Below are 15,770 nucleotides of genomic sequence, written 5' to 3' on the forward strand. Positions count from 1 at the left end.
CATAAAAATCACATCAAATTATACTTTTCTTATTGCTGGTTCACATTAATGTTAAATACTAAATTTTATGTTAACTTATTTTTAATTTTTTAAAATAACTAATTAAGTTAAATAAAATTAACATGTTAAAATTTATAATAGAATGAAAATTAGTTTAGGCTTAAATAAAGCTTATCAACTAAATAAATATGGTGATTAACATCAAATAGATTTTTGCCCCTAGGAGTAAGATATCGTGATTAGATTCTCCAATAATAAATCAAGAATTTAAAATTTAAGACTGTGACATATTATTAAAAAAATTTCTCCTTAATGCGTAATGAATATGAGAATATCAGCTATCAAGACATACCACCATATACATTTATCCAGATAATCAATAAGAATTTTTTTATGCGATCGAATCATTCCTCCCAAACCCAATGTTATCTGGTTAATCCAATGATAAATCAACGATTTAGAGTTCAAGTTGCGACATATTATTAAAAAAAATTCTCCTTAATGAATAGTGGATCTGAGAATACTGATTATCAAGGCATATCTCCATATGCATTTATCTAGGTAACCTATAGAACTTTTTATGAGATCCGATTATTCCTCCTAGGTTGAATGTTATCTGGTTAATCAATTCATCAGTAATCTATCAGTGTAAACTTGGATTATTGTCTTCAAAGGAACTCTGGCCAAAGATGATGTCCTTTTATGGTCGACACGAACAATGATGAGACACATAAATTCACAACGTGATGGAACCAACGGTCTTGCCTAAACAGGATAATTAACAAAAGAAATGTCAGCAATGTATGAATATCTATGGCTTCTGTACATATATACAAATAGATTATTAGAAGAATACTGTGCATTAGATGTAAAGATGGGCATTCCAGCTAAAAGCAACAAAACCACTTTCTGAACTTCCAAGTTTGTACATTGTCTGTATCAAAGAAAAAAAAAGGATAGTTGGTACATAATTGCATGAGAAAAAACGATTGGTGTTACAAAAACACAAGACAAAAGGACTAACCTTAAATTAATTCAAGACCACTTAAGCAGGAAAAAATGTTCTTCAGAGTTTCTATGGCAACTACTCCCAACCTGCAAACCAGAGTGGGCAATCAACATGACAAGTTCAAAGGAAAGTTGGCTTTACTAAATTTGAATTCGAGTAAATTACCTGGATAACTAACGGAATTCATCATGAAAGTCATAATGGTTGTCCTCTGTATGAATTGAAGTGTAGAGCACATAGGGATTTTCGATCATCTCTTTCATACTTAAGCGCCCATCTTTATCAGTATCTGCCTGAATGTTTGCCAATGGTTGCTCAGAGAAGTAGATTTATACCTCATCATATATTGAAGAGGAAACAACATGCAGTCTATTATACCAGAAGGAACTCATGGTGGAGATATTAATTGAAGAAATAAGTTTCATATACTGTCCAGGCAATATTTCATGAAGACACTGTATTTCAAATAATAATTTTCTTTTGACCAAGAAAATAAGTAATAAATTTCCTGAATCTCGACAGCAAAGGAACTCTTATCTTGTGTGTTTAAATTAACTCCTAAATCATCTTTCCCTTAAGGATGAAGTCTATAGGTCAAACCTTCTAAGAAAGCACAAAATCCGCAAATATCATACCATCCATTAATTCATAGATGATCCCTTTTACGATGAATCCTTTAAGGTACACTACTACCACATGTGTGTTTTGCTTTATACAATTTTCACTTGGGAAACTTCGAATATGCTTGCTGTTTATTATAAGATTTTTCCCGTATAAGAAAATTGGTCTGTATTAGAAGTTGTTTTCAAATGAAGTAACTCTAACATGATAGATGATGTTATGCTAGAAGCAAAATAAGCTAAATTAGTTCCTAAAGAAACAATAATCATCAGTAAAGCTTCTTCCTATGTTATTCTTAAATTGCATCTTCATTGCTTTCATCGACCTCTTTTTTGATTAAAACATTTCTTATATTATTCTTTTGGAGTTCTGGAATTTATTTATTATGTTTGCTCTAATCCTCTGTTTCATATTAAATATTTCTTAATTTATAGTTAATAAACAAATAACAAATGAGGGTGATCTTGCTTGGCAGTATGCATGTTGGATGTATAATTCCAAGACAAGAATTACAGTTGTGACCGTGTTAGTGACGATGATGAACGCAACACTTGGATGTGATATCTTCAAGCTGCAAAGAATACCAAGGTTCCACAAAAATCCAATATGCATTGTAGGCAGAACTTGAAGCAAAATTAGTAATTAATGAGAGGCAAGTTTAGAGCATAGAATTTTAGAGTAGATGTTTCTATGATTCCTCTATGACACATTTGAAGGTTGTGGAGTGATGCATTCAATCCAAATTCAGCTACCACCATAAATTATGGATGTCAATTGCCATGACATTAAAATATAAAAAAGATTGACCATGATTGCATCAGACAACCTGCTAATTGTAGTTAAATTCACCTATTGTGGTGGGGTAATGATAGTGACATTGTCAAACCTTGCCCTTTCTCTCATTTCTTTTACCACATGTTTTTTAAGATCATTTACCCAACTGATTCTATCACAAGACGCTTGTCAATGCAGGAGTGTCAAACAACATTACTTTGGATCAGGTGCTTCAGCGAGTGATCTAATGTGAGAAGAAATTCATTTGCCTCAACTGAGGATTTAACAGGGTTGCATGTCAAAGTCACCTATCTCTCAAGAGAAGAAAATCTCCAAAATAAAGCTATATTTGATAAAACGAATGAGAAAGAGAGGAACTTCTTGTAGGACTTAATAGTAATCTATCACGTAAAACTAGGTACAAAATATAGTAAGTTTGGTAGGAGCAGTAAAAGTAAAACTAATAAAATTATTCTAGGTGTAAAACTAGACCATCAACCAATTAACTTTATCAGAGTAGTTTTATTTGAAAAGTATTATTTTTTATTTTTTTGCGTGAGTGAAGTGTCATGCTTCAAATTGGCAACAGAAGTGGTATTTAAAGATGCAATCCCATCCAATCTCTGGCTGGCATTGAAGCTTCTTTTCTTCTCAGAAAGAGAATTGCAGCTAACCTCAACTTTAATGACCAATGATCATCCTATTCAAGGTAACAAACAAGGGACAAATTTTATGGAGATAAGGCAAAGTAAGATATTCTTCTCAAGCTATTTTCCAGGGGCTTCATTTCCACTATATTATCTGTGTGAGTTTATGTGAATTGTTGTATTACAAGGTCAAAGTTTTTGAATCACACACCCTACTCTATTCAACGGCATTAGCAAGAATCTTGACGACGTAGAGTAGATCAAGGTCAGAATGCCATCATTCAGGATGCAAATTAGAAATGCATGGTGTAACACTAATGAGCAATGACTACCCAAATCAACAAGGACAACATTAATAATTACCTTCACAGAAAGATAAAGTTGATCATCAATAATGGGGCTAACTCCAAATGGCCAACCAATAATCTATAGTTGAATCATTCGTGTAGACAATGGAAGTGCTTATATGGAAAAATATTATCTAGATAATGAAGCATATTAAGGATATGAAAAGACTAACAAGTAGAGGGTTCAAAACTGACCTGCTATACCTACAACCATGAATGGGTTCATTATTCTATGTTTGTACTCATTGAAGGTGAATCTTATAGACTAGATCGACTACTAACTTCATCTCCTTAAAAACGGTTGCACTAGAAGATGATAAGATTCACCTCAGAAAATTAGTAAATTTCTGAGTTTATTAGCACATCAAGTGGCAAAGATGAGCCAATAAATTTTCAACACTAATTTTTTTAAATTTAATTAATGAAATAATGATTCCAGTTGGACCAACCACTTTATAAGGTATATTGAAAGACAAATAGACAAAGAAGTTACAATTGACAATTTGTATAACCTAACCTAACAGGCTAATATGTAGAGCTGAAAGTTATAGAAGACATGGAGCAGGTACAATCTTTTAATTTATCAGAACTCAAAGATAAAGGAGCATATCAGCAAAGATCTTTCATTATGGGATCAGTATTCTTAGGGAAAAAAAAGTCAGGATTCTCTTGATTCTTCTGACCGTTCATGTAAAGAAAGACATGTCCTTTGGACTACTGTCTCAACTTTGAAATATTCATCTCTGATGTGAATAAAACCCTATATGGTATATAGTTCAAATAGGAGTAAGCAGAAATATTTGATAATCCTCAGGCAAACTAGAAAAATGGATTTGAGTCAACCTAGAATTTTAACTATTTCAGGTTTCAGCTCAAGATTGAAATATTTAATGTGGTATTTGTATTTTGGTTTAATTAAAATTTCAAGATTCTAAAAAAACAAAGGGCAGTCCGGTGCACGAAGCTCCCGCCATGCAGGGTCCCGGGGAAGGATCCATTGTATGCAGCCTTACCCTGATTTAGTTTTTTTTGAGTTTTCAGATTTTTTTTTTCTTTTTTTTTTTTTTTGATTTCAGAATCTTGAAATAAAATTTCAAGATTCTGAAACCAAAAAAAATCTGAAAACTCAAAATCTAAATCGAATAATTTTTTTATTCATATTTAATCTGACTATTGTTGAAATTTCTTGATAACCAAAATCAATTGAGTTGGATCAAATTTTCCAAAAATCTGACTTGACCTATTATGATTCCCACTTCTAATATGGATCCTGATCCGGTGGTGAGGAGCAGGGGCCCACATAGGAAGAGGTCAACAACACGGGAGAGTCAAAGTCAAGATCAGACTTGGGACCTGGCTGATCGGGGGAAGTCACCTGGCTGACCGATCGGAGTAAATCCCAGGCCGGCGCGAAAATAGCTCGACCTCAGGTCGAGCTTCCGACGCTCACGAGTTTCCCTTATAGAGGAATCGTTGTGCCAAGCGGCCGATCCACTCGGCCGAACTACCGAATAGCTAGCTCGCACTCCCGTCCGAGTGTGTGACCGAGCGACCCTCTCACCCAGTCCGATGCGCGCACATACCTGAGTGCCCTGGAGGCCGAGCAGCCATCCCGTCCGGCCCAGTAAGAGACAAAAGATTTAGAAGAGGACAAAAAGAGCAGCTAGCGATATCATTCTCGAGACACCTGTCGCCGACAAGCAACATGGTCGGCAGCCAGGTCGTACCAGAGATATGCTTGGACGGTTGCGGCATGGCGTCAAGCACGCTTTTCTGACACAGTCATTCTGAGGTATGCTTTGAGGAGCGTTCACACCTTGGGAAGCGTGCACACGCCTCTACGAGGTCCTATATAAGGACCTCCAGACTCCGTTGGAGGTATGCTTTTCTCCTCTACTGTAGCCACAGTCTCGTTATTTTGTCTCTGCTTCTTCTCACCGTTGCCTAACTTGAGCGCCGGAGAGTCGTCGCCGGGAACTCCTTCCCGACCCGGCTTTGTTGCAGGTTCACCGGAGGTCCACGTCATTGCGGAGATCACCCGGAGACAGCAGAGAGCGCCACATCCCTAGCCTTCATTGACTCAGCATTCGGACAGGATCGGAGGGTCGTCGCCGGGAACCCCTTCCCGGCCCGGCTTTGTTGCAGGTGCACCGGAGGTCCACGTCATTGCGGAGATCACCCGGAGACAGCAGAGAGCGCCACATCCCCAGCCTTCATCTACTCAGCATTCAGACATGATCAGATCCTATCCAATAAACATGCCACCATAACAAGTATTTATTTTCTGTTTTCTTGCCTTACTTTATAAGGCTTTACACATCAAGAATCATCATTCCCCATATTCCTATATAGATCAATGTTCCAAACTCTTTGCAATGAAGATAAGATGACCATAATATTTGAGCAAAGTAATGAATGAAAAACAACATTTATGCTTCATTTTAATGTTTTTGAAATATTGCCAAAAAAACAGTATAAATCCAGTCATTTTCAGTAGATGAGAGGTGCAAAATATTTATATGGATAGCGGAAGTATGCAAGACAGTAGTAGCCATATATTCCCTTATCAACTGTTGGTTCACTAGATACCTGAAGTACATGTGTAACTGAGACAACCAGTAGAAAAAGTTATTAGAACTCTTGCTCAGCCATATTAAGATCAAGTTTTTCACTTCATGCCTTGCTAAATTAATGTTGTAGCACAAACATTATTCAATTTACAAAACTATAACAGGAAAAAAGTTATCTACTATGTGACTGTTTGTATTGTAGCCATGAAATGAAGATAAACATTCTGTGAACCTAGTAAAGTACCTCCATAACAGCATATTCAGCTTGTTGTTTTGCATAATAACGCTCTGATGGATGTAGATCACCGATGACAGGTAACAGTTCATCCTCAGACAGGTAGCTGTAAAAAAAACATAAAATGATATATGCCGCCACCTTTATTTGTAATAGTCTGATTAAATCTCAACATACATACCTATCATTGTCATGGTCAAGCTGTGAGAATAACTTTTTAGCAGGCACCTCTGCAGAGGTATCAGATTCCAGTGTGAAATTGTGAACATCATCACTTCGCCTAATTAACTGGAATAAGCCATTAAAATACTCTTGAAAATTTAGTTTTCCATCTTTATCTTTATCATTTTCCCTGAATGGAAAATGCAGAGAATGTTAGAATGAAAAATTAACATAGAAGAAGATAGATTAAAATGTGAAGTTTTCAAGCGAAAGAGTTCCATTGAACAGAAACAGCATAGATATACAGAAGGTTCTTATTTCCACATTATTTAATGTGTAAATTGAGGTAAAACAAAATGACACTGAGCATAGATTCATTGGTAAATTACATAGCTCAGGTGAAGATAGAAGGTTATAATTTCCGGTTTATTAAATCTATGAATTGAGAGACATAAAATGATATTGCTTGATCAAGAGATAGAATAGTTAGACCTTTATATATAGGATCATAACATACCACCTAATGACATATCCAATGTGGGACTAAGTTAATAACACTATACCCACACAAAACTGATAAATCTAATGGAATGAATACTATGAATAGTCATCAGAACTTTTTACTGTTGATAAACCATAATATCACAATCATACCTCATATCAGAAGTATCCATCCATCAGCCTTAGCATGATAAGGTTGTTAATTCTCAAAATTAAAACCAATTAGAAGTCACCATAGAACAGAGGTTTAGAGGCTATACAGTATCCAATATATTGTGTGATGTGGATTAGGGATGGTCAACTAGATTGACCATGCTTTCACACTAGTTTGGAACATATCTAAACTGCTAGAATCTGATTGGCAGCCGTTAAAAGTAGGGTGAGATTTTTGTTGTATAGGTTGGATATACATGAGATGATGATGATGATGATGATACGGAATTGACATGATTTTTGCAAATGTATGGATCTTCTACAAAAGGGGAGCCTTGGCACAACGGTAAAGTTGTTGCTTTGTGACCAAAAAGTCACGGTTTGAATCCTGGAAACAGCCTCTTGCAAAAAGCAGGGTAAGGCTGAGTACAATGGATCCTTCCCTGGAACTCCGCATAGCGGGAGGTTCGTGCACCAGACTCCCCTTTTTGGATCTTCTACAAAACGAATTATCTTTAAGTGAGAATTAGAAATCAGAGTACGTCAACAAAAAAACCATGAAATAGCTGTACAAATATTAAGTTAGCATTCAGGTAATAATGATGATCAAACTAGTGTCATTATGCAACAAAATAAAATCAGTATTGTTACAGATAAGATCTATGCAAGTTCTCCACCATTCTAAACATTCAGCTAAACAAATATTCACCAAATAAGCAACAGTTGATTATGGAGTTTAGCATGTGCACCTAATTTCTTCTTTGGCTAACCAACTGAACACCTTGGGATTGCTACTATCAGATGGATGAAGGAAACTGCCAAAAAATTGAAAAATGTATGAATCAGATCAAGAAGCTACAATGTATAACAGGATGTAACATAAACAAACATAGTCATTAAACTCTGTTAAATTAAGAAGACCATCACCATCCATATCTGATGCATTGAAATGCTCCTCTTGCCACCAACCCATTTTATTGTCTGATGAATTATCATCTGTTAATATGTCAGAGAAAAGATAAGTGAATATTTGACTCAGGTTCTACCTTTATTTATAAACCTATATGTATCCCTATTGTTAAAATTCTATTGTTTATGATAATAGAATGCATAACTTGATGTCATAGGGCAGATCAGCCCATAACTTGATGAAACCACCAAAGTTAATTTTGGCAGATGCAGGATAGTTATTCCTTAACATTTATCAGTCACATTTTGTTATTTAACATTTCATTTTCACCCTAAATCTTAACTGTATAGTTTTTGTTTGAAGTCGAACTTCAAGGTCTAATATTCATACTTCAAATTTACATCAGCAAATAAGAAACTTCAGGGGAAATTATGTCCCTCAATTAATGTCAGTATGCTACTGGACTAAACAACATTGCAACAAGGAAGCACATTTCGTGTTTCTAATATGAAAATTGGACACTGGATGACAGAAATTATGTTTGTTTTGTTTTTATATTGTCGTTTAAGATTGGAAGCCGGCTACAAATCCTCGGGGAAAGGGAGAAAATGCTTAATATATACCACTAAGAATTATATTGGAAATATCTTCCACAAAGGATGTAAGTTAAAAAGGGAAAGGTTTGAGGTTGCTGTGAATCAGGACCTACTAGCCACAAGAATCAAAGTTTCTTGAAATTAGAATAGAGTATGACATAAAGGAGGAAACTTCACCAACCATGCAATCGCCGGGCCCATCTAGGTGGTTCGTACTCCGTGAACGAGATGAAGCCATCGTGGTTCTTGTCATGAAGCTCCATGTCGCGTTGCGTCTGATGCATTAGCTCCTGCTTCACCTGCCGGAGATTCCATTCCGCGAGCTCATCGACGGTGATGAAGCCGTCAGCCGGGCCGACATCGATCTTGGGAAAGAGTTCCACGATGCGATGGGTGACGTTGAATTGCGCCTCGTCGTTAATGTAATCCTCGGCATCCATGAAGTCCTTCCATTCCGGCTGGGGCTCCATGGTGGGGGCGTGGCCATCGGGGAAGTAGTGACTCCTCTCCCACTCGCGGTCATCACGGCGGCGTTCGATGTCAACTATAATGGGGTCAAAGTGGACACTCCGGCGGTCGCGACCTAGTGGGGCCGATAGGCCAGCGGCCGAACGGAGCTTGAGGCGGCGGTGCGGTCGGTTGGGTTGGCTTGGGGCAAAAGAAAGGAGGAAAAGGACGAAGATCGCCACGCTCAGATATACTACCAAGGAGGATCTCGCCATCGCCTCCTCTCCTTCCGGTCTCGTTTTGCCTTGGCCCTCCTATCAAAGCCGAGTTAACCCGGCTCCCTATTACAATCAGACTCCGGATCAAAAAAGACGGCTACTCAAGTTCTTGACGATTTCTGACTACTGAATATTTGTGGGGCCGCAAATTTTGACCATTGAAAATACAGGTACAACGGTAAAGTCAGATGATATAGGAATCCATAATATTCTTTACCCTAACAAATGAACCGGTATGGTTTGATTTTAGCGGAGAAGAGAATGCCCGGTCAAGGCAGCTCACGATGAACAAACCAATCGCGATTCATACTCTTTTTTAACTTAATCCTAATATATTTCGAGTTTTTAAGTTTTAAAATATGCAAATTGAATAGTAGGTTTTCGAAAATTCCTGTTTCTCTTTATATCCTTTGGTCCATTTCGTCTGATAAACTTAAAAAATTTTAAATCACTTAAAATTAACCCTAATATACTCTTATAAATCTTCTTAATATACTTTATACTTTCATTTTTAAATTTAATAGTGATACGAAGATAAATAAGGCCCATATGGCGGATCCTTGACCTGGTCAAAGTGATGTGGCTGAGTCAAGATTCTATCAATATAGAGACTATGTGACACTCTTCTAGCTAGCCAAGTTGCTGATCTTCCCGACCTCCAAACCGACCAACCTTTCAACTATCAACTAGCTGAGTCGTCGAGCTGCCAACCTTCTAAGTTTCTAGCGTGCGACATTGTCCCCAGGGCGTAGCACAGATGGGGAGTGCATAGTTCCGTGGCTGAAAGGTCCAGGGGTCGATCCTCGGGGTGTCATTGCCTCGGGTTAACGTCTCCGCCATGCACTTTCCACCTGTGTACCTGCATTTACCTTCCTCCATATCCGTGGGACCGGCTCTAGGGGGCTGCTGATGTGACGGTTCCACATTTTTTTTCTAGCATGCGACATTTACTAACACATCCTTTAATATCTCTTTAATAACTTTTAATGACTCTTTAAGGGTGAATCTCTTGGGTATCTCCCTTTAATGACTCTTAAGGGTGAGTCTCATGCTTCTCCCTATAAGATAAGGGGAGGAAACTTTCTAAAGGGAGGATTATGCTATCATTATATATGATCATCTATTTGATTGCATTTTTCTCATCATTTCTCCGCTTTATCTCTTTTAAATTTCTATGCTAACTTGGGCATCAGAGTGATCTTGCTGAGCCTCCTACGAATCCTTTGATGTTTGTTACTTTTCGCAAAAAATCATCGTGCTACTAGAAGAAATTTAGGAGAAGATCTACTCGACATCATCGCTATTGATGTCGGGATAGATTTCTATGACCACACCATCGTGGTGAGATTTCTGAGCCAACGCTGGGGTGGATTTCTACCCCGTATCATCGTGGTGAGATGTTCACGCCGAATCAAATAGTATAAATTGAGAATAATGAATTTCAAATTTATAAATGCTTGATAGAATTTATAATAAGCTCATTGTTTGATAGAATTTATAATAAGCTCAATGTAAGATTTTAGACAATGATATTCACTAATCAACACCATCAGTAGGTTTCAAGCACTCCCTTAATTCAGAAAATAAACCTTTAAGTTTTTTATGTTTATTAGTCAATTTCATTACTTTAAATCAAAATTAATGTATTATTGAAAATCTCTTTAATATATCTATACACTTGAATTTGAATTTGATAGTATAAATTGAGAACAATAATTTTTTAAATAGGTAGAATAAAAAATGAAAGATGTGCTCTCAATTTAATTTACTATTCTCATTTTATGCTATTGAATTCAGATATAATTCAAATACATTAAAAAGGTTTTTAGAAATATATTGATTTTGATTTGAAATAATTTAAAATTTGACAATTTCTTAAAGGACGTACTTCAAGTTTGGTTTTATCTAACAGACACACCTAAATTTTAAAATTCTCAAAAGACGCACCTAAATTTCATAATTACCTATATTGATTTTTTTCTCTTCTTTTTTATCTCTCCTTTGCATGTAACAATCTCTCTTTTCTTTTCTCTCTCATTACATGTAACATATATTCTCTTCTCTTAACTATACAATATATTTTCTCTCTTCTCTTTTTTTTTGTTAATTATATTATCCACTAAATTTATTTATTTTATAGAGAAGGTTAATAATATATTAAAAGTATATTTTAAATTTTTTTAATATCTAATTATAAAAAAAATGAATAACGTGAATTAATTTTATTAATAAAAATAATTAAAAAATAAAATAAAAATCACTTTAGTACTGATTTTTAAAAATCAATACCACAACATAAATACAACATCACTCGTTGTGGTGCTACTTTTTGAAGATCAACACCATAATATATGTTTTGATCACACACCATGGTACTAGTATCCGAAGACTAGTATTAAAGTGGTGTTGATCTTTAGAAACTAACACTATAGTATTTTGAATATTTCAAATCATTTTGAGCACTACTAAGAGAGAGTTAAAAGAGTAAACAAGAACTTATTTGAACTCAAGTTCACCTAATAAACCCATAGGAGTTAGAATGAGTCCGAACAAAGCTCTCAAGTGTTAGGACCAAAAGAATTTAGATATCTTCATAATGGTATGACATTGTCCACTTTGGGCCTAAACCCTCATGGTTTTATTTTTGGCCTCTACTCAAAATGTCTTATACCAATAGAGATATCTTTCTCTTATAAGTTCATGATCATTTTCATGTGTTTTCATTGTGGGACTTTGTTTGCAACCATTGCAACCCAACAATTCCCCCTCAAACGAAGGACCACTCCCTTAAGTCCATCCGCTTGATGTCATCTGATCCTTGACCCACCAGGATTTTTCTGCCGCTTAGTCCAACTGACCTACTAGGAATTCCTTATCCCTCGGTCCACCCAACCTACAAGGATTTCCTTGCCCCTCGATCCACCTGATCTACTAGGACTTCCTTGCCCCTCGATTGACTCGACCTACTAGGACTTCCTTGTCCCTCGGTCGACTCGACCTACTAGGACTTATTTGTCTCTCAATCCAACTGACTTAGTAGGTCTTCTTTGCCTAACCGTAACTAGGACTTCTCTACCTAGTGTCTGGACGTCTTGATCCAGATATAGGAGTCCTCATTTTCTTTGTTAAAGGTTAATATTCCACTCACATAGCTCGATTAGACCATGACTCTTATGCACAGTTGGCGATTAGTCCTTCTGGTAGTCTGGGTTCTGATATCAATTGTTAGAATACTCCGACAAGCTAGAGGGAGTGATTAGCTACAATTGCTTCTTCAATGATTTGTTGCAACAGATAATCGAAGCGAAGACGCCATAATGCTAATGCCCCTAATTTTACTTTGTATCCACCTCCTTAAGATGACTAATCTAAGGGCCCACTCCTCCTCACTCACATATTCACTGTCACGCCCCAGGTAGTCCCTGTCCGAAGAAATTTCGGCAGCATCTCCTCTGTACGGCGGACAATATGAATCTCAGTATACATATATCTATACCTCGGCCACACTCGGCCGGAACAATACACACAAATAGTAAACAATCCATGCAGTTATATTTAACGAAAAGATGATATAGAAATCAACGAAGATATACGTACACATCCTACTCCACTACAACGAAGAAATGAAATCCACGAAGTAATGAAATATTCGCAGCGGAAAACAAAGTAGCAAACCCGAATGTTCGATATAAAGTCCAGAATACAACCCACATCACAAGTATACGAATAAAAGTGAATACAGAAAACGATATCTAGAAATCTTCGCGACAAATGGGCCTAGTGAATGGAATCTCTCCTGACGGCCTCAACCTGAAAAATAGTAACAACGGGGTGAGTTCAAAGAACTCAGCAGGTAAACCAATAGACATGTACAACAATATATATCCACCAGTAATAGCCTAAGGTACAGTCTCCTAAACCATGGGATCAAGAGTACAGTTCTCTAACCATACAACCTACGGTATAGTCTCCTAACAGAATAACAGATATGCATAGCCGAAATAAACTGTAGTAACCAGCAATAGGCATAAGGTACAGTCTATAGCAAGAATAATAAGAAAATGCATAACTGAAATAAACTGTACTCACCTGCGAGGCTTGAGCAACTGACTGTAAACATACACAGATAAAGATAGTCAGAGCAAAAGCATATAACCTATATGCATGTCAATCATATGCAATCACCAAAATGCATCAATCATAATTAATGCAATCTGTGCATATGATGCAAATGACATGGTCACCCCTGACGCCAGTCAGAATCTCACACACAATGGTGAGACCGCGTGGGTAGGGCTGTGACACCGTGCACTCTGCCGTCACTACCCCTGAAGAGTGACCGAGTGGACGGGATGCACCGGAGTACACCTATCCTCCAACCTCACTATAGGAGGGAGCGCCATGCTCTCATCTCCCGGTACACAATGACGGGGAGGGACCCCGGTGTGCTACCACGCTGCCTATCACACTACCCATGAGTGGAGCCTCCAGCGGAGCACCACCGAGCAACCTACACACCCTGTGTGCTATGCCACTACCCATGCAATGGTCACGTGGTGTGCATGTCAATTAGCCGGCCGACGAGCTCAACAATAATGGAGTCGTCAATCGCCCAGCATGCAATCATGCGATATGGTGCATGCGGCTACAGTATGTCATACCTGAACATATCCTCCTCTATATGTGTAGATGCCAAACAGATAAACACATATATAACAAGGATAATAAACGGCATAAATCCAAAGACATCACATATAACAATGATGTAAGTATCATGAATCCAAGAGCATGTATCACACATGTAAAGCAACTAATCCAGTAGAGTAGAGCACTATAGATATGCATCTCTATGAACACAGATAAGCATAACAAGAAAGAAAAACATGCTAGACTAAGGTATAGATGCTAATCGTAGCAACATGTATCAAGTATCAAATAACTAAACCAGGGAATATGCTAACTACCAATCGCTAATAATCGCCTACAGGTATAGAATAAACTATAACCAGAGAAGAAAAAGATCTACCAATTACTAGTAAACATATATAAACTGCACATATCACAAGACAATATCAACAAGAAAAGTCAAAGGGTACCCGCCTCAAATAGAAGGTAAAATCCCAAATCCGAAGTCAACGTCGAGACGCCTGTCTCGAATCAAAGTCCTGCGTCAAACAACATATATATATTTTATTTAGCTAAATCCCAAGAATAGCCAAATAAAATCCCTAAAATCAAATTAGGGCAAAACCCTAATCATCATAACCACAACTTACCTAACTAAAACTAATGGTCGATTAGGGTTAGTTACCTAATCCCTAATCACCAATTTGATTAGATATCCAACCTAGATTAGATCCAATAGTTAACTAGGGTTAATTGCTTAACCCTAATTATTCCATTAGATTAAATCTACGTAAATAAATCTAATCATAATCAACAACTAGTAATCCAAATACTCCTAATTCAAATCTACACATAATCTATAACATGTTCCAACCAAAATTCATTTCAAACCTAACCCTAAATCAACACTACACATGTATCAAACTCCCTACACATACCTCAATTCCCAGCTGAACAAGGTGTTGTACCAAAGTACTCTGAGGTATGGATGACTGCCGAACCAAACTGAGCTGGCTGGGTGAGGTGTCTGCCGAAGCCAAAGACACCACAGCAAGAACCAAAACAAATCTTCACCTTGCTGGATCAGAAAACCCACAGCAACCTCTGCTGGAGTTCTTTCCCAATTCACCCGAGACCTCAATCAGCAGCGACACAGAGGGAATCCAAGATCACCTTCACAGAACCTCCCCTCCCTATATCGGGTCAAGATGAGGAAATCACAATTCAACACAAAACATAACTCAATCAATCGAAATCCGAAGACACCTTACCTTCAATCGGTTGTCTCCAGAAAACGTCGCCCAATCCGATCCGTGAAACAACGTACCAAGGATTCTTCTATCCCCAAATCAACACGAACGAAGGTTGGATCCAAGATCGGACCTAGGATTGCCGACCATTAGAGAGACCAGAATCGAGGAAGAAACCCAACGCTAGGCACAATACCGAGAAATAGAAGAGTAAGGTTCGGATACATACCCTTGAAAACCTAATTAACTCGTCACGTCGGCGATCAAATGGATCTCGCGTCGATCGGAGAAGGAAGAGCCAACCGAATCGGAAAGAAAGTTTGCGGCAGACCTGATGACAGGATATCAGGAGGGTTCGCCTCCTTGTTCGACCTCTGGCGAGGCTCCGGCGACGAGCTCCTCCGGCGAAGATGACAATCGCCGCAGATCTGTCCGCGACAGGGAGAGAGAGCGCGTGAGCAGAGGGAAGATCGGGGAAGGAGAATCGGCGTTTTAGGGTTGGGAAAAGAATTAAATAAAGGAAATGGATATATATATTAAACATTTCCTCACTTAAACGGGTGTCCCAAACAGGCTTTATCCGAACCCAAAATTTATCCCCTCAAAACCCTCCGTACGAGCTCCGAAAAATTCCCAGAAAATTT

General features: G+C 37.6%; 1 protein-coding gene across 1 annotated transcript; it reads right to left on the minus strand.

Annotated features, from left to right (window-relative positions):
* Positions 1-744: 744 nt before the first annotated feature.
* On the minus strand, positions 745-9,325 carry LOC122051910 (calumenin-like). Its single transcript, XM_042613246.1, has 8 exons — positions 8,707-9,325; positions 7,889-8,015; positions 7,769-7,834; positions 6,385-6,555; positions 6,213-6,309; positions 1,175-1,302; positions 1,025-1,095; positions 745-934 (listed from the first exon to the last, which is right to left on the minus strand). The coding sequence occupies exons 1-6, from the start codon at positions 9,245-9,247 to the stop codon at positions 1,183-1,185; spliced, it is 1,122 nt and encodes a 373-aa protein (XP_042469180.1). The 5' UTR covers positions 9,248-9,325; the 3' UTR covers positions 745-934; positions 1,025-1,095; positions 1,175-1,182.
* Between the last annotated feature and the right edge of the window lie 6,445 nt (positions 9,326-15,770).

This window comes from Zingiber officinale, chromosome 3A (assembly GCF_018446385.1).
Source record: "Zingiber officinale cultivar Zhangliang chromosome 3A, Zo_v1.1, whole genome shotgun sequence".
In the NCBI taxonomy this organism is placed as follows: domain Eukaryota; kingdom Viridiplantae; phylum Streptophyta; class Magnoliopsida; order Zingiberales; family Zingiberaceae; genus Zingiber; species Zingiber officinale.

Excerpts from the sequence above, each read along its gene's own strand:
- LOC122051910 (XM_042613246.1), bottom strand. The coding sequence starts at position 9,247 with ATGGCGAGATCCTCCTTGGTAGTATATCTGAGCGTGGCGATCTTCGTC. Across the intron at positions 6,310-6,384 it reads CTTGACCATGACAATGATAG|CTACCTGTCTGAGGATGAAC; the intron begins GTATGTATGTTG and ends TTTTTTTTACAG. Across the intron at positions 1,303-6,212 it reads CTGAATATGCTGTTATGGAG|GCAGATACTGATAAAGATGG; the intron begins GTACTTTACTAG and ends GCAAACATTCAG.